Source organism: Athene cunicularia, assembly GCF_003259725.1.
Source record: "Athene cunicularia isolate RWA chromosome 5 unlocalized genomic scaffold, athCun1 chr5_part1, whole genome shotgun sequence".
NCBI lineage: Eukaryota > Metazoa > Chordata > Aves > Strigiformes > Strigidae > Athene > Athene cunicularia.
The window spans coordinates 30,372,691-30,391,668 of record NW_020799101.1 but is presented as its reverse complement, the minus strand read 5'-3'; the positions used below and the strand labels follow the sequence as shown (position 1 = coordinate 30,391,668).

At 38.7% G+C, this 18,978-nt stretch overlaps 1 protein-coding gene across 2 annotated transcripts in view; it reads right to left on the bottom strand.

Annotated features, from left to right (window-relative positions):
- Positions 1 to 994: 994 nt before the first annotated feature.
- PRKD1 (protein kinase D1) overlaps positions 995 to 18,978 on the bottom strand; it is a 75,355-nt gene continuing 57,371 nt past the window's right edge. For both annotated transcript variants that reach the window (XM_026849921.1, XM_026849922.1), the window contains 4 exons: positions 18,720 to 18,818; positions 17,336 to 17,603; positions 5,172 to 5,257; positions 995 to 1,968 (listed from right to left, as the gene is read on the bottom strand). In XM_026849921.1, coding sequence (XP_026705722.1) covers positions 1,750 to 1,968; positions 5,172 to 5,257; positions 17,336 to 17,603; positions 18,720 to 18,818 — 672 coding nt within the window. In that variant the 3' untranslated portion in view covers positions 995 to 1,749. The remainder of the gene's footprint in view (positions 1,969 to 5,171; positions 5,258 to 17,335; positions 17,604 to 18,719; positions 18,819 to 18,978) is intronic.

The following is an 18,978-nucleotide window of genomic DNA, read 5'->3' as shown; positions in this document are numbered from 1 at the left end:
CTCTGTCCAACCAGAGCTGTTTCAGAATGTGTTACAAGACCAACATTATCAGGAAGCTTCCTTCAGGGTCCAGCTGAAGTGGAAGATTTCTTTTTTTGGCAGTGGGAGTTGGGGAAAGAGGTGCGCAGGAGGGAGGAGATTTATAAGTAATTTTTCACAATACTTTAAAATTTTCTATAAAATATAATATTTTCTGTTTGAATAAAGGTGCCTTTTCTTCATTTCTTCTACAGTACAAACTATCTGATCAGCAGAGGAGCAAAATACCTAAAAAAATTTCTGCTGACTTTGGCCACATTAAGTATTTGGCATAAATTTACTCTCACAAAGCTCTTCTTTGAGGAAAGAATGGATTTAGGTACTGAGAAGCTCATGTTTGTGACATAAAGCCAAGATTTGATCAACAGAGGTTGGTCATATGTGGTTATTAGCTCTTATCATTGCATGCTTCTGCCTCTCATCCCATATATCATTTCTTTTTTAACCTCAATACCTGTATATCAACTGTTTTCTTCAGAGATAGCCTGTCACATAGAATAATTCTCAGCTTGCCATTGGCACATGTTTTACAGTGCAGCCTGAACCTCTCTCACAGTTAAAGCTAAATGGGTTAGTGTTGGAACACTAAGTTAGAAACGAAAATTAGTATCTTTAAAGTTCTGGAGGGGAGTAGGAAAAGATCCATACACCTTGTCAGTTCATTGGAACTCAGTGGAAAAGCAGAAGCAGCACATTTCTCTAAAAACTAAATTCCCATTAATGTATCCTCAACTTCCCTACTCCCTTAGTATGTTTCAAAACCGATTGAAGTTATAAAATTAGTCCAAGTAGGTTCTTCCAAAATAGGTTTTATAATTACGTAGGTTAGCTGGCAGCATTTTCCTACCTACCTCCACATAGGCTTCTTAATGATGAACTAATTTATTCCACCTACCTCTGATATAATTCAGATATATATATTTTAAACAGAAAGATTAATAAAATGAACCTGTTTTAATAAGACTTTTATTGAAAACATACACAAAGTCAACAAGTTATTTAGCTTCTGAATGTACATATTAGAGAATATTCATATTAGAGAAGTACACTTTAAGAAAAAGGAAAATACAACCGACATGCTGCAGTTTACATTACTAAGGCATTTAGGCTTAAGAGCAAGTTATATGGTGTGTACGTGTGTGTGTATCTATATACACAAACACGCAAACACATGCACACAGGTTATCTGATTTGAAACTGTACAGTAATATGCAATTTGTTATTTTTTGCTTTTTCTACTTTTTCAACACTAAATAAAGCTTTTATCCAAATGGTGGAAGTTGTTCACAGAACAGCAGTTATAATCTACTCTTCAAGAGTTTGCTTACAATTACAATACTAACGATGCACAAAAAAACCCCCAGATCTTCATGGGAAAGTTCTCTCTTACCAAAATGAGGTTCAAGTAAGAAAAACACTAGTTTGCAAAGGCACCGTGGAGACAGGTTTTAATACATTAAATACAACATGAATCATTCACAATAACAAGTTTAGTGTTTCTGGGAACTTTTGTAAATACAACACAGTTGGTCACACAAAAATGTTTCTGTTGATTTGTCTTGGCAACTCAGATACATCAACAGTGTAACAGCATAACAGCTTTGTTCCCATCTGACAGAAAATAATGGCAGTTCTGCAAGGCAAACGTTAAACCTGACCGTATGTATTTATTAATTCCACAGTGTTTTGACAGATTATAGGGGATGCAACTTAAAGGATGCTGACACGCTCACTGAGGGCTTTCATTTCTGTTTCTTCTAGCTTGGTGTTTTCATTATGGTTAGCACTTGGACTGATAAGGTGTGCTGGATACTGCAATCCATGTTCTCCTGAATACTCTTCCCATCGGGAGTCATCACTTTCATGGGTGATGTAACGTTCCCCCATTTTACATTCAAGCTCCCTTAAATCTAACCAGGTTTGATAGTCCTGAAATAGAATAACAGTATTAGTTTTAAATTTCCTAAAATAAATGACATTCCCTTTTACTCCCAATAATATGCCAAGCGCTATTAACTCAGCAGTCTAAAGGTCATGCATCCATATTGCTCCATAATGGAAAAATCTTATAATTACTAAATACGATATCTGCCTATAGAGATAGGCTTCATCTCTAGATGATTGTTTGATAAATTAATTTTATTAAAGTCTGTCATAAGTATAGTATGAAGATATTACAGGTTGTTTTGCAGAATGTATGGATAGCCTACAGATTTCTGTAATATCTGAATGAGGCATGGTGGTAAAATGATTCCTCACACTAGTCACAGGATGAGTAAAGAAGAAGAAACATCTTTAAATCATGCATGTACATCCTAGTGACCTGGTCAAGACAGTTGCTCCACCTCAGTAGAATGGTGCAGGATATGAATTCAGCTTGGGCTAGAAAAAAAATCTGCTTTTCCAAACAGTCAATTACTGGTGTGTTCAAAGAGACATGTACATCTAAACGTCAAGGTACATTGGAACTCCATGTTGACAGTCAACAATAAAGCTGGCAACTGGTTTGGTTCTCATGCTGTTTAGATGATCATGCTCTGCAGACTCTGATCTGCCTAAAGTATATCTCAAGTTTAATAATTTATTTTCTTCTTCCCACCCAAAGCGTACATGAAACTGCAGTAATAACGCCAATCCTAGCCCCATAGAGGCTAACCTCTGCTCACAATCCTGTATCCAGTTGTCTTTTTTCTCCTTCACCTTGCCTCAACCTAAGATGCAACCCCGGTCACCTAGCCAAAGCACCAGAAAGCCTACACACTGTAAATGCACACAAGCCTTCAGCCTTAGTATCTCACATCCTTTGGTCCATTTCTTACACAGACATCCTCTCAGAAATCACCTCAAAGTCTCACTGCCTTGCACCACTGTTATCTTTCTTTAGCCCACAAGATTGGGCTCTTCTGGAAAGAGGACTCATCCATGGTGCTAGAGCTGCTCCCATACTGCCTCACCTTGGTTCACCTGCACTCACTTTTGCACAGGTGATAAAAGTGGATGTACACAGGAGGACCCTGTCCCATCATGTCAGACAACCAGCATCCTTGCTGCAGACCTTAGCTCAGATCGCCCCTCTCCCCAAAGGCTCAGTCAGACAAATGCAATCTGCAATGGTTGCCAGGGAGAAGAGCAGTCTTGGAGAAAAGACTGGAGAGTGACAGGAAATCTGGAAGGAAGAAAGCAAGCCCAGGAGCAATGTCCCTGAGAAGGTGGGATGCAGAGTGGGAAGTTGCAGCCCTTCTCCTATAGCAGCAGGTCACCCTCTACTTTGAGAAACAGTTGCAGCTGTAAGGTACTGGAGTAGGACTCAGTTTTCAGTTTGGATAAAGACTCCTTTTGGATTGTGGATTATACATCTGATCTGTGCCATGATTACCTTCCTAGATGGAAATGTGGATCCCTTGGGAGATCCTGAGGGCTGATGTCCCAGCCTGGCCTCAGCCTGTCCCTGTCCCCAGGGAGGGGCCCAATGCCCTGGCCGGGGGCTGTCCCCTGCCTGCCCTGCTCCCTGGCTGGGGGCAGCGGGACAGGCCCTGCCTGCTCACTGCACTGGTTCGCTGTGGCGGGTTTGTGTGTGCCGGGGTTTCGGTAGCGGGGGAGGGGGCTACTGTGATGGCCCCTGCAAGAAGCTTCTCAAAGCTCCCCCAGCTCTAAGTCGGACCTGTCTCTGGCCAAGGCTGAGCCAATTAGCAATGGTGGCTGCACCTCTGTGATGACATCATATTTAAGAAGGGAAGCCTGGGAGGAGGAGTTGGAGTTTTGAGCGAGATACCTATGGAAACCCCAAGGTCACTGGAAGACAGGAGGAGGAGTAGTGGGGGAGGTGAGCTGGAGCAGAGGCTCCCCTGCAGCCCACGGTGAGATGGCAGCCCATGGAGATCCATGGTGGAGCAGATGCCCACCTGCAGCCTGTGGAGGAACCCATGCCAGAGCAGGTGGATGTGCCCAAAGAAGGGCACTCTGTGGGAAGCCTCCACTGTTGTAGTTTGGCGGTGAGAGAATTGTAACACGCAGGAGGGACCTACACTGGAGCAGTTCATGAAGAACTGCAGCCTGTGGCAAGGACTCATGTCTGAGAAAGTTCATGAAGAACTGTCTCCTGTGGAAGGGACTCTATGCTGGAGCAGATAAAAAGTGCAAGGAGCACTCACCCTGAGGAGGAAGGAGCTCCAGAAACAACAGGTGATGAACTGACCACAACCTCCATCCCCTGCCTCCGGCACCACTGTAGGGGAGGAGGTAGAGAAATCAGGAGCAAAGTTGAGCCTGGGAAGAAGGGGGACGGGGGAAGGTGTTTTTTAAGATGTGTTTATACTTCTCACTGTCCTACTCTATTCTGATTGTTAAATTAAGTGGTGGTGGTGGTGATATTTGAATTAAATTTATGTTCTTCTTCCCATAAGGAGTCTATCTTTTGCCCATGACCACAATGGTTGAGTCATCCCTCCCTGTCCTTGTCTGGATTCCTGAGCCTTTTGTTTTATTTTCTCCTTCCCATTCCTGAGGCTGAAGGGGTGATTGAGTGGCTGCGTGGTGCTAAGTTGCCCTCTGGGCTCAAACCATGACATTCTGGTTTAGGTCTTTAACTTGCAGTGATATGGCTACTGCCAGGATTAAAAAAAATCACCATATGAGGAGCAGAAGACAGTGGCTGCTAACATCTCAAAAAATCCTAACATTTCAGTTTTTAGTTGAAGATTTCAGTCGAAGGTGGGTAATGTATTTTCCTGGAAGGCATACATATTCACCAGTTCTTCTGACGACTGTGAAGTGAAAGCCCATTAATTGGTTTTAATAACAAGTAAATTAGGGTAGACTCCAGGCAATGAGATAATGTAAGTCAAATGACTATAGAGTTTATTTTAATATACATCAAGTTCTCAGTGGACAAACAAGATAAAATATTTTTGTAGTGTATTCTGAAAACGTGAAAGAGTTTAGTATTGGAACTAATACTACAGAAATTAGTAAGAATTTACAGGTAAACTGGTGAAGGAGCATGAGGTTCTTAGGATCTGAAAACATATTCAGGTTTGCAGATTTGCTTAGATTCTACCATGTTTAAAAAAGAAAATTTGTTATATACTTAGACCCTAAATGCATAAGAAAAAACATGGAATTTGTAGCAATACCTGTAACCATGGATGGCTTAACGTTTTGTCCACGCTGTAGCGCTTTCTCATTTTCACTTGCAACAAATTATTTATGAGATCAATAGCTGAAAAGAAATAATGTTGGAAAATTTCAGTTTAAATATTTATTTCAATAAGGACATGCAAACAGAGAGAAAGACATGACAGTTGTAGAAAGAGGACAGTCATCTCTTCTTATTCCAGCTTTTCACAAACTGCAGTCTGTTATGTCCCCAAAGGTACCCATGCAACCCTTCCTCTTGGGATTCCAATTGTTTTATTAAACAGTTGGCAGCTAGCTAGAGTATTGCCTACTTCTGTGTGTTCATTTGCAGGTACACAGCAAAGACTGAAGACAATTCTCACTCAGTTCCTGCTCAAGTGAAAAAAATCTGATATAAGTGAGGACTATAGTATTTCTTCAGGTACCACAGTAAACATACATATATATATATATATATATATATATATATATATATTTCTCCGAGACTCTCAGTATCACTTTTATATGACTGACAGCACCTTCCCAGGCACTGAGTGGAAGAATCAGGTTTTGTAAGTCACTAAGTTGCAACACTGTTCTTTTGAACTGAGCATTGCTTCTACCTGCTAGTCAATAGTCATGTTTCATAAAGGCAAGAAAAATGTCTTAATTTCTATGGTTTTGAACACAGAGTCAATGATTCACTGAGGTTATAGGTATGTGTGCTGTGGTGCCTGAAGGGAAGAGGCCCATGAGTCAATGACCAGTGCATTGAGCTGCACTGAGTGATCCATTTGAAAAAATCTCTGGGATGAGACTGCTGAATTTACAATGCATCTACTAAAGCCATTAAAAAAAAATTAAAAAAATAAAAAATGAGGGTATAATCACAGAATCATCTAGGTTGGAAAAGAACCCTGAAGATCATCCAGTCCAACCATGAACCTAACACTGACAGTTCCCAAACTACACCATATCCCTCAGCACAACTCGAACACCTCCAGGGATGGGGACTCCACCACTGTCCTGGGCAGCCCATTCCAACGCCTAACAACCCCTTCTGTAAATGCTTCCTAATATCCAGTCTAAACCTTCCCTGGTGCAACTTGAGGCCATTCCCTCTTGTACTATCACTTGTTACTTGGTTAAAGAGACTCATCCCCAGGTCTCTGCACCCTCCTTTCAGGGAGCTGTAGAGGGCGATGAGGTCTCCCCTCAGCCTCCTCTTCTCCAGACTAAACCCCCCCAGTTCCCTCAGCCGCTCCCCGTACGACCTGTGCTCCAGACCCTGCACCAGCTCCGTTGCCCTTCTCTGGACACGCTCGAGTCATTCAATGTCCTTTTTGGAGTGAGGGGCCCAAAACTGAACACAGGAATCGAGGGGCGGCCTCACCAGTGCCCAGTACAGGGGTCAGATCCCTTCCCTGTCCCTGCTGGCCACGCTATTGCTGACACAAGCCAGGATGCCATTGGCCTTCTTGGCCCCCTGGGCACACTGCTGGCTCCTGTTCAGCCGGCTGTCAATCACACCCCCAGGTCTCTCTCTGACTGGCAGCTCTCCAGCCACTCCTCCCCAAGCCTGGAGAGCTGCTGGGGGTTGTTGTGGCCCAAGGGCAGCCCCCGGCATTTGGCCTTATGGAAACTCCTCCAGTTGGCCTCAGCCCATGGCTCCAGCCTGTCCAGGTCTCTCTGCAGAGCCTCCCTGCCCTCGAGCAGATCAACACTCCCACCCAACTGGGTGTCAGCTGCAAACTGACTGAGGGTGCACTCGATCCCCTCGTCCAGATCATCAATAAAGATGTTAAACAGGAGTGGCCCCAACACCGAGCCCTGGGGGACACCACTCGTGACCGGCTGCCAACTGGATTTAACTCCGTTCACCACAACTCTCTGGGCCCGGCCATCCAGACAGTTTTTTACCCAGTGAAGCTGTGCCCATCCAAGCCTCGAGCAGTCAGGTTGAAATGAAAGGTTAAATTCTAATCTAGTTGGTGCTAAATGTTCAGCATGTGTTATGGGGGAAGGCTTATTGTTATAGAATAAATGACTGGCCACAACGAATTATAAAATCACTGCAATTTTCCCATTTCATCACAATATCCCTTGGCTTGTCCAAAGTATGCTGGTTTACATCTTTATTTCTTTGCCTATATCATGGTGACAAGGAAAGTCAGTCTTGAAAGTAACACAGAAACATGGCATTACTGCGGGGAACTAGTTCTGAAACATGTCAGACAAACATTGTTGCCAGCTGGGTATTGAAGGGGCTGAATAATCCATCTTGTCTATTTTAAGAGCAAGAGATGGGACAGAATTCTTTAAACTGGTACATATCTGAAGTTGTATTTTGTGCAGCAATATGGAAAAGCTTTGCTTTTTTTAACATGGGCTTCCTCTCCCCAGGCTCAGTTTGCCAACTAGAGCCTTCTGTGTGTTTCTGCCATGGGACAGACACTATGAGCACAATGTCCAGGAAAATAGGACTGTATATTTCAGCCTATCTGGATGTATACAGTAAGTTTGACAGACAGACCTATTCTTAGCAGTAGTGGATTATCACTAAAATAGCCCTGACTTCATGGTGCTGAATATTATCTTGGAAATCAAAGCAACTGTGGTAATGAGACTAAAAAAATCTCAGGAAATCTGACAAAGAAGACACTGCCAGAGGTTCTGAGCCATGCTTTACTTGGAGCAGATGGTCCTAATTTTACTTTTTCTGTTGTGGACAAGCAGATTTCTAGCTACCGTCTCTTTTAGTGTGAAGCACAGTTCATGCTAAATTGTCTAACTCGTGTTTATTTTGTTCCTTCTCCAACTGTCTGTGAAGTTGATGTGGGATCAGAAAGCCAGTGGATAGCCCATACAACCACTACTGACAGATGATAACACTCTGAAAACTCATTTGTTTTCCAAAATAGTTGGGTTGATCTTTTTCCTCTTTACTGGTATGAGAAGTTCTCAAGTTCCAAGCTATGAGGACGAGACAGGAAAGTCAGTCATACCACACAGTTCAGTTGCAGAGTGACTTCTGATATAACCTGGGAAAAAGTAATGGCCATTGTTTTTATCTGATGCTTGGAAGAGGAGAATATAGTCCTTACACACTGCAGTAAATCTGGGTATCGGCAAACATTAACACCTTCTGCAACACTGTCACCTTACCCTTAAATTCAGCAGAATTACATTAAGACTTCAGTCTGTTTTATGATAAACAGGCCAGTGCTGAATGTGAATTTAAGACAGTTCCCATTTGTTTATTATCTTCAGTGGTATTCAGGTGTATATGATCTTCAGAGATAATTTTTAATCATTTACTATGAATCTCGGTTTGGCAAATAGGTCAAGAACTTGATAAGAGCATTGATTGTCCCAGGAACAGATTTCAGTCAGCCAGCTGTTTAGATATAAGTGCATGTTTCCCAAGATGTGCCTCTATAACTGCCAAGTACCTACTGAATATTCTTCCTGCCATGGAGTACTGATAATGTCTCTATTATGCATCTTCTGTCCAACCCACTGGAAGCAGATACGACTGTGAGCCTTACAAGTGATGAAGTTATATGCAGCTATTCAGCCTCCCTCAAGTTACAACAGGATGATGACCACTTTGCCCTTTTTTTTTTTTTTTTTCCCCCCTTCAGGACAGTGATATATTATATTACATGTAATAACATATTTGTATTCTTGGGAGAAATTGCCAATGGCTTGTTGAACAGACCAGAAAAGCGTTGGTGTAGAAACAATCACAAGAGAAGGTACACAAAGAAGGACAGGGAAGGAAACAAAGATGAATGTGAAAAGGGAGCTTCACCAGATGGTCAGAATTATCAATACTGAACAATCATTTGTTCTTGAGAACAGTTTACACAGATACTCTGCTTGTTTCACCACTGGAATATTGCTGTGTCTGTAACAAGTTTTGGTGTTTAATTTTAGTTCTTTATCTAGGGTTCTTTTCACCAGGGAAGTTTTGAGTATCACTCGCCCTTTAGCAATAAAAACCCACAAATGTAATGTGCCTATTATGAAGACTTAGGACCCAAACTATCTGATACAATTCCATTCACTTTAATGCTCAAACTTTTCAAATGTAGGTGAAGAAAGAGATCAACCAATGCAACAGCAAAAAAAACATTAGCTATTTTTCACCAGGAAATCATGCAATCCAGGAAAAGCCACTTCTTAAGTGTAAGAGTTCTGAGTATCAGAAGTGAAAGTGCAATCAATACATACTGGCAAGGCAACAAAAGGACAGTGCTGTGTAAAGGAAAGCAGAAGCTAGGGAGTTCAATACAGACAGGCTGAGACAGGCTGAGGGCTGGAACTGAAGGATTAAAGGATTTCCTTAGGGATCTGGAATAGTCTGTTAATGAGAAAATTCTGAAGTTAGCTGGTGTTAAATTGTAGAGGTTCAGACACTGAGAAGTTCTCTGGGACTACTTAAAGGAAATGAGGAAAGATCCTGGTTATTCTCTCTGTTTCAGCTTACAAAAAAAGCACCCTGTCCTGACAGCCACTATCTAACATAGTTTGGTTTGGCTACAGTTCATATAAGATGTACAAACAGTGAGATTCATGTTGACTCAATTTCTGAATAAAAAAAAAATAGTTTGATGATTACATTTTGAGTTGTATTGCTTAAAACCACTGAAGATAAAAATTTGGAAGGTATTTAGTGTAGACATACAACTCACTTGTGATTCGGGGGACCAAATTAGAGCATCAACTGTTAGGAAATTAAATTTTCTGTCTAGGAATATAAAGCAGTTTTGGGGAGAGGGTAGCAACTACACTGTATTTTAAAGTAAATTTTATGAATATTCACTAGAGACTGATTTTTTTTTTTTTTTTTTTTTTTTTTCTTTATTAAGTCTGACAATGGTCTGCACATCATCTACAGGAATCCAACAGGACATCATCAAGGAAGCAGCCTGAATGGACGTTCTGAAAGGATTATGGTACTGCTTTTTCAAACACTTTTATGGACTCCTGTTTACTTCCCATGATTTAAGGATAGGATAAGCAGCCAGCTGAGGGCTTATCAAGTTCCAGGAACTGGAGATTTTGTTAAAGAGGATAAACTAGCCAACTGCTCCAGTAGTGTGACTACTGGTCATTTAGACAGGTTTAGAATTAGATAGATTCAGCAGAATCCCTAACAGGAAGATTCAAATGGAACTTTAAAAAGCTGTATGTCCCCTTGATTTTAGGAAAGATTGCTCTTTAGTTAAATTTTACTGGAAAGAACCTCCAGAGTCAGGAGCTGATGTTTCTAAACTGCTTATGGCAGTTTATTACTATGGCGAATAATTGCAGTAAAGATACAGTAACAATTTTCACTCTAACTATCAAATTAACATGATAATAACAGTTTTCATAGGAAGGACTGCTTTAACTTGATTAGAATGCACACATTAACACAACAGTTTACAAAATATCTGAAAACCCTATTATGAACCTACCATTCATTTAGTCCTACCATGCAGTCCTACATACCCTTAAGCTTTTCACTTAAGTTACAAAATAAAAAATCACCTTAAGGATATAAAGAAAAACAGTTCTCAGTTAACAATAAATGTATACTTGGTCCAGGATTTTTAAAGTACACCCATAATATTAGTTACCTTTACAGCCATCACTTGTAAAAATTTAAGCTGTTGCCATTAATATAAAATTTAGGACTTACTAAGCCCCAGATTTTTCTGAGTATAGCTCTATTGATCAGTGGTGTAATTTTTTCATACATGTAAACTCCTTCCCTACTGCTGATTAATACAGCTTTGTGACAAATGTTCTAGTGTACATGTAGTTATTCTGGCAAAAAGTAAACTTCAGCTGGCACAGCTTATTATTTTCAGGGACATGGATTCTTCAGCTGTACTACTAAAAGAAATCCTTAGCAATTATAAGATACACCTTTACAAGAGAGGTTTTCTAATACTAATCTATACTAACAAATGTGTAAATAGAGCCAAGTCTTTAGTTTAAACAGCTAGTTAAACATTTACTGAAGCAGAGAGCATCTTTGAGCTATAACATGCATTTGACCTCCTCATACTTAATTCATGTGACTTTCTCATTAATACGTGAAACAGGGTTTCTATTCACATTATACTGAAACAAGTCTGAATAAATACTGATTTGAAGGCAGCTGTGGTGTTTATTTCTGACTCAGAAGCCATGTAACAGGCACACCATGATCAAATTTAATGTATGGGAGAAACAGCATTATTTCTTTCCAAATTATTTAATATATGAAGTAATGTGAAGCACCTAATCAACAGTGTGCACATTACATAGCTCATCAGGCTAGTAGTAACAGCTGTGTTGGTAGCTTATGAAAAAGGAATTATGAATACAATGATTTATGAAAATTCCACAACAGACCAAAACACACCAAGCTTGACATAGCACATTTTAGGACCATGCAGTTCAAAAGAACAGCCTCCACAGTGAAGACACACAAAGTAAAATACACTAATAGGCAGAGAGACAAAATCTCTCAGGGAGCTCTGTCTTTATATGTAGCAGTATTCTGTAACCTGTAGCTAAGTCAAAATACATCTTTTGAGAAGATGCAAATTTGGTGGACTGGAAGGTCAAAAAGTCAGAAACAAACAGTAACACTATTGAAAATAGGCTCCATGTTTGTCAGAATTGAAATTTAAAGCTATAAAATAGGCAAGAATTCTGCAAGTAGATTCCTCTGTATGAATATCTAGTAAAATTCCATAGTGAAGTCTGAATTAAGGTCAAACTGTCATACAGCAATTCAATGCATTTGGAAACATAAGCTGGCTTGACAATCACTGAAAACCAAATAGAAATACCAGATTGCGTGATGGAATGTGGAACGGCTGTGACAAAACCTGTTTTTTTACAAGATATCCAAACTTTACCACAGAAACTACCTCTACAGTAATGTCTTACAATTCTATTTAGACATACAAACACAGTTTTTGGGGAGTATTCTTTCTAAAGAGAGAAGCTATTGGAAAAAGGTAGGAAAATGCAGCCACTTAGTGGGGGTGGAAATCAGAATTCCCTATGAAACAATCTCTAAAAATGTATGTGCAATACACACAATCTCTGACAAACCTTAAAATGTAAAGCAGTTGGGTTTGGTGAAGCTAGAGAAGGGATTTTGTGCATGAAGGCTAGGCTTTGGGAAATAATGCTCATAGAAATGGTCTGAATGGATAATCAGTTGGGAAAAAATACATTTCTGAGAGCTATACAAAATTAAAAGGTCTTAGTTTTTATAGGCTATGTTTTAATGGGGGAAGAGGACAGACAAAAAAAACTAGAATTTCTAAGCAGGAAGAGTTGATGAGATTAATCCAGATGTTAGAACACCAAATAGACACATCATGGAGAGGAGAGTCACAGACAATGACCAGACCACAATCCCGAGTGGCAGAGAAGATAGAACTGTTGTTAGCGGCTGAACGACAGTAGACACTCAAAAAAACTATCGTCAAATGGATTCTGCCATCTTTCTTGTCTTTTGGCTGTAGATTTTTATAATAAAAATAGCTAGAAAATGCTATAGAAAAAGTAATTCCCCAGTAAATAAACTAACAGAGACCACACTACTACATTCATGACATACTTTTTCTCCAAAATACAATTTTTTCCCATATGTTTTTCCTCTGAACATGCCAGACTTAACATTTTAAATGTATTATTTATATAATCAGGCAGATTAAACTGGTATGGATCATGTGTTTTCACAAATCTATTGCCTCATCAGTGCAGTTTAGAATTTCAAAAGTAAACTGAATTTTACCTTAAGATCAATAATTGAATAAGGAACACAGAATGGGGACATTTAAGCTACTTTACAACTGTTGCTGCTTTTCCAGACACAATGTTTAGTTATGACCTATCTTTCCCCCCCCCCCTTTTAAACCTTTGCTACCTTCTGCATTCCAGCTCCGAAATTAACACGTTGTTGCATGGCAATATCAGAAAAAGTGTTTACCAAAACCAAAGAGGTGATAAACACAGCATCATTCACTCTAATTTGTGCACCATCCATTAAATGACAAGAAATATGTGATTTTGCTAAAAGTAAAATATATAAGCTTTTAATTCTGCTCTGATTACAATAATAATAGAACTAAACAAGGCAATAACTAAGTTTAGCTATTATTAAACTTGTTACATGAGTAATGGTCTGAAATAAGTGCTAAAATAACTATAGTTGCAAGTTTTACATCCAGTTTGGCTTTCTGACCCAAAGTAACAGTCATAAGCAAGAAACAAAGGTTTAAGTACTGTTCTGCTTTCCTCAGCATCAATTTTTGCAACAGGCATGCAAAAATTCCTGACGCTACTTTCATTAGCTGTTCTGTGACAAATCATAAGCAATCATAATCAATTTTAATAAAATCCTTGTTGCACAGACATTGGCAATACACTTAATGGCAATCACTTCTCCTAAACTAAACTGAAAATTGCATAACAAGATAAAAAACATACAACTTCTGAAATTTATGGTTCCACTAGAAGTACATGCAACAGAATTTCAAGCAAACGAGTTCCTGTGGTTTAAGAAGCAGCTAGTTCAGGTATATCAGCTGTATATGTTTGTGATCCTAACCTGGTACACTTGTGAAGTAATCACCTGCCACCTCAATTGTTTTATGGTTTTCTGTTTTATCTGTCATCACTGGCTTTGCGCACCCAGCAGGACTGTTGATATAGACAGCAATAGGTTTGAATAAACATCTCTTCCTCTTCTTTTTTTTAGCTCAAATTGATATATTAGTTTTTCTATTACTTCTCACCGTTCTATAACAGTGTTTCTAGGATTATGTTACGAACATTCATAGCAACCGTACTGACAAATTTCAACAGTATAAAAAAAGAAGAAACAGTCATGCATATTGCATTTTATATGGTCAGAGAAGCCAAGCATTTTTACTGGCATACATAAATCAGAGTTAACGTTAATTCTCTTAGATGGTAGCCTAGCTCTTCTAAGTTCACTGAAGTCTCAGTTTCTGCCTGCTATTACTGAGGCAAGTAATATAGCCTCTGGATGAAGGTCCAACTTTTAAAATCTAGTTGTAATGTAAAATTCATAGAACCCATTGTTAAAGAGTGCTTGGACACAGCACTGTCTTTTGGACGTATGAGAAGAAAGCAGTAAGTAATGGAGAAGGAAAAAAGAATATTCATGTTAGTTTTACTTACAGTAACCTTTTGACAAATGGCTCCTATTTTTCAAATTCACACAGCATAACACTTCAAAAAGATCTTTCTTACCTGCATCAGATAATATTTATTTTGCCTGCAACAATGATACTTATCTCATCAATTATGGTTTAAATTTTTTAACGCTATAGCAACGCGGCAAAATTTCGGTTGAAGGCTTCTATGAAGACTGTGATTGTTTATTATGTGTTAAAGCTCTCTTAAATATTTGTAAAATTTTAAAATGTCAATAATTAAATTGAACTACCAGCTGGATCTTCAATAATTTTTATTTCTTACAAGTGAAAATCACTTCAATGATGTTTTAATTTTTAAAAAAAGAGTAATGTTTCTTGCAAGAAAATATCTGTGTAGATCCTTCAAAACAAGCAGCAATTTCAATCATATCAGCTTGAAAGAAATAGGCTGATCAATTTTTATTGACAAAGACTTTGACGGATTCTGTGGCAGCATCACATTCCACACCACGATATAACTCCCTTACAAGCTTGCATGGAAGAACTAGTTGATGGTAATTATTGCCCTCTTGGGAAAATTACTGTTATGATACAAATTCTAAGCAATAGTTAAACAAGAAATCTACTGTGCCTTTAAAATAAATCTATTATGGATTTTTTTATATGAAAATTTAAAAAATTTTAGAAGTAATCATCATGTATGTTAAAAGTTCTGTTGAAAAACGTTCAAGGATTAAGAATAATTGGCAAATAGAATAATGAAAAAGATATGGCAGGCAGATAACCAATTCATTAGCCTAACCTGTTTGGGAAGCTGAAAGAGCCTATGACAAGCTAAAGGAAGATCATCAAGTGCACAAATGCAACTTGTTGGGGCTGAAACTAATTATCTGTCTAAATTTTGTAGATTTGTAGGATTTACTGCAAAGAAATCTATGAGCCCCAGTGAAATTGAAATGAGCTTCATGTTACCGTAGTTTACATTTAAATATGTGTTCCTTTTCAAATTGTTTTTATTTGCCATGTTAAGTAAGCAGCTTCATAAAATCTTTAAAATGATGTGTGTCTTCCCTCAAACGCTCCAACCATTTGTAGCATCAATTATCATTGCACTGTTCAGAACTATAATCCAGGTTAGATGTGTTAGGACACTGGATACAGATCTGCATTTTAACCATGCTATATAGTCACAGGTAACAGCAAGGGGATGGCGCCGGCTGGTGCTCAGGGCCCATGCACCTGCCCTCATGTGACCTGTGCTGGAGTGTGCACCAGAGTAGCTGACATGAGAAAACTGTTCTTTATTTCCCCTACATAATCCAGAATTTGCGTTCAATTTTGAGCTCTAAAAATCAGCATTATCAAGTAATACTTGGATAGAGATCTAGACTCCAACTCCCTGTGTTAAATAAACATAATGGATCTGTTCAGACTTTTTTTCAGGTTTTTGTTTAGCACAACAGAATGGCTCATCAGATAGCAATTCAAAATACATAATAAAATCACAATGTATAAGCAGGTTTTAATTTAGTAATTTGTTAAGTGTGTTCCTCCCCATCCTTCTGCATGCTTGCAGCCTGATATCCATTAACTCTTAATGAAGGCAGTGATCCTGTAAAAGGAGAGATAACACCCCAGTAGGTGAGTTTTCTGAAGGTGCTCTACTGAATCTTCACCTTTGAATGTAGAAATTGATCTTCTGTCTACCACAGTAGAAACTTGTGGGAGACAATTTCTTGCAGCCTCTTCTGTGTTGATTGCTGTTTGCTTATCTCTAGCGCCAGAGAAAGCATTGCTGCCAACAGATTCTGTCAGCTTACATATCAGAAGTGTGTGGAGGTTCAGGAGGACTTCAGTGTGTAATTGTGCAGATTCATAGCTTTTTTTTTTTTTCCCCCCTCCAACAGATCTCACCAAACTTCATCTGCCACTGAGATAAAATAACAGACAATGCTCTCAAAGCATTTTTCAGCTGAGATTCTCACATGGGTATACTATATATTATAGTAAGCAGGAGGCACATTTCTCTAACCTATGCTTAACATGCAAGTTAAACATGTCACCTGAAACCCAGAAAAACTGTAGTGTAAATAATGAAAATTGTAAATACTAATATTTTTGGTACATGTGACAATTCAGAAAAAAAAAAAAAAGATAAGGATCTGATGTTTGTTTCCTTTGCTTTAAGACTTCCAAAGCAATCTTGCAAAAAAAAATCCCAAAGAAAATCAAGCTGCCTGAAAATGTTTGGTATGTACAAGAAAATGTTGGTGAAAACAGAACTGGTATTTTTGTTAAATGCCCTACTTCATTGTGTTTAGAGACACCTTTAATAGAATTAATTGACCCTCTTTAAAGATGTTCATAGTGAATTATTCATGTTCTTTCACTATCAAAAGTCTTTGACGCCACTGACCAGAATTCTAGTTTCAAAAGTCTCACTGGTTATGTCCAAGTCTTCCCTTCCTGCATAAAGACTCTTCTTCTATAACACATTCTCACACTGTTCTTGAAACCCCATCTGCTTGGGGTTTTTTTGTTCAGTCTTTTTTATCTTCTCCACAGAAAGACTATCAGGGTACAGCATCCTGCTGAATGGAAACTAAATTACTGGCACAAGTAGGACAAGAAAAAGACTGCAGAGGCACTAGAGCCGAAAGAAGAGGTACAGAAGTAAATATAAGCACACCAGTTCCAGCAGCTGAAGTTTCCCACAAGGTTCTATAGCAACCCAATCTGTAGGTGGCCATGTGCCTCCTTCAACACCTCCTGGAGAGATCCCATGCTAGAGGATTACACCATATGCAGTCTATACATGCTCTGCAGGAAATGTCTAAAGCAGCTGATAGCACAAACCAGAGACATTACATTATGGTACATTACAGTACCTTGAAATTTCAAATCTTTTTTTTTCACCTGTATGTACAGGGGAAAAAAAAGGCAAAATACAACTAATCTTTTTTAGCATTTATATAAAACCAGCCACAAACAGATATTACCTTCATGAGAAATTTCCTTCCATGGATTAGGTGGGTACATGAAAGCGGCATTCTGGATTTGGTCATGTATATCTTCATCTTCATTGAATGGAAAGGTACCACTGAGGCTTACATAAATGATGACACCCACAGACCACATATCCAGAGATCTGTTATAGCCTTTGTTTCTCAGCACTTCCGGAGCAAGGTAGGCTGGTGTTCCTACAACTGAACGCCTAAACGATTTTTCTCCAATGATTCGGGCAAAGCCAAAATCACAAAGTTTTACCTGTTTAAAGAAAAGTGCTATAGTAAGACAGACATTATTTTTATTATCAGACACATAATTGAGGAGCTTTTATCATGGTTTAGTTGGAAGATGCATCTCTACTGTTCCTTCAAGGATACTTTTTTTTTAGGTTCCTCTTTCAGAGGAATACCCTTACTCCACCATGACATTAGACCATATTACCAGTCCACTGCATCTCCTCTATTCCTTCACTCCATGAATAAGCCACAGGAAAATCCGTGAGACAGGATAGCTTAGAGTGAATGAAACACCATTTTGGATGGGCCTAACAGTGCAGGCTCCTGGTTGAATACTTATTCATTCATAGCACAAGAACACGGCAAACAGAAACTCTTTTATCTACAGCTGTTTCCTAAATCACAAAATTCAGTTCTTGAACTTCCATTTTTATTTTACTGTGGACCTTGTTACACCCAGCCTCTCTATAAACTTCTTTGTCTGATTTCTTCAGAGGGACAGATTTAGCTGCTTAAAAATTCTCACTTAACACTTCAGTATAGAACCTTTCTTTCCAATTACTGATATTGGTATTGTTTATCTATAGTTCTCCTTTTGAATATGGGCAGTTGGAGGACATCACAGATGAACTCTGCAGATCGAAGACAACAGGAGGTGATACAAATACCTTTAATGAGACATACAGCAATGAGCCAGAAAGAGTATTTAAATATTCTGCAATCTACCTGGCATTTTAAATTCATAAAAAAAGCACCTCTTGAGCTCTACCCTAACTTTCAGAAAAATAACTGTCTTTCTGGTGACTGCTTGCAAATTGTCACTTATCTGGACCAAATCAACCAGACAAGTAATTTGTTGTAATGGTTAGCATATTAGAAACATCCCACAAGTAATTGTGTCACGCTTGAATATCTAGTTGAATATATTAGGCAAATGACAAAAGGCAAGGATTTTCAAATGTATCTTTGGAAAGTTTTTTCAGTAAGTGATTAGTTTGTCATATCTAAAAATTCTGTGTAGTTCCTTGAGAAGTTACAGACAGGACACTAATCAATTTTTTGTTTGTTCGTAAAATAATAATTGCTAACACTTGTTAATTTGAACAATTTATCTTAAGAAAGGGTATCTTCTACTTGCCTGCGGGAAAGGATCAGCTGATGCCAGTAACACATTTTCTGGTTTGAGGTCACAATGAACAATGTTTTTGAAATGAAGATGTCTTAAAGCAACAAGGATCTGTGAAGAAACAAATGACAAAGAAATTCAGGCTTAAATGTCACACTTTTGTTTGTTTTTTTAATGTTTGGACAATATCAGCATTCAAAGAATGAAGGACCAGTGTAGAGAGAAGCAATGCAACAAGAATTTACCTTTTACAAGAGTGACTACAGAGGGG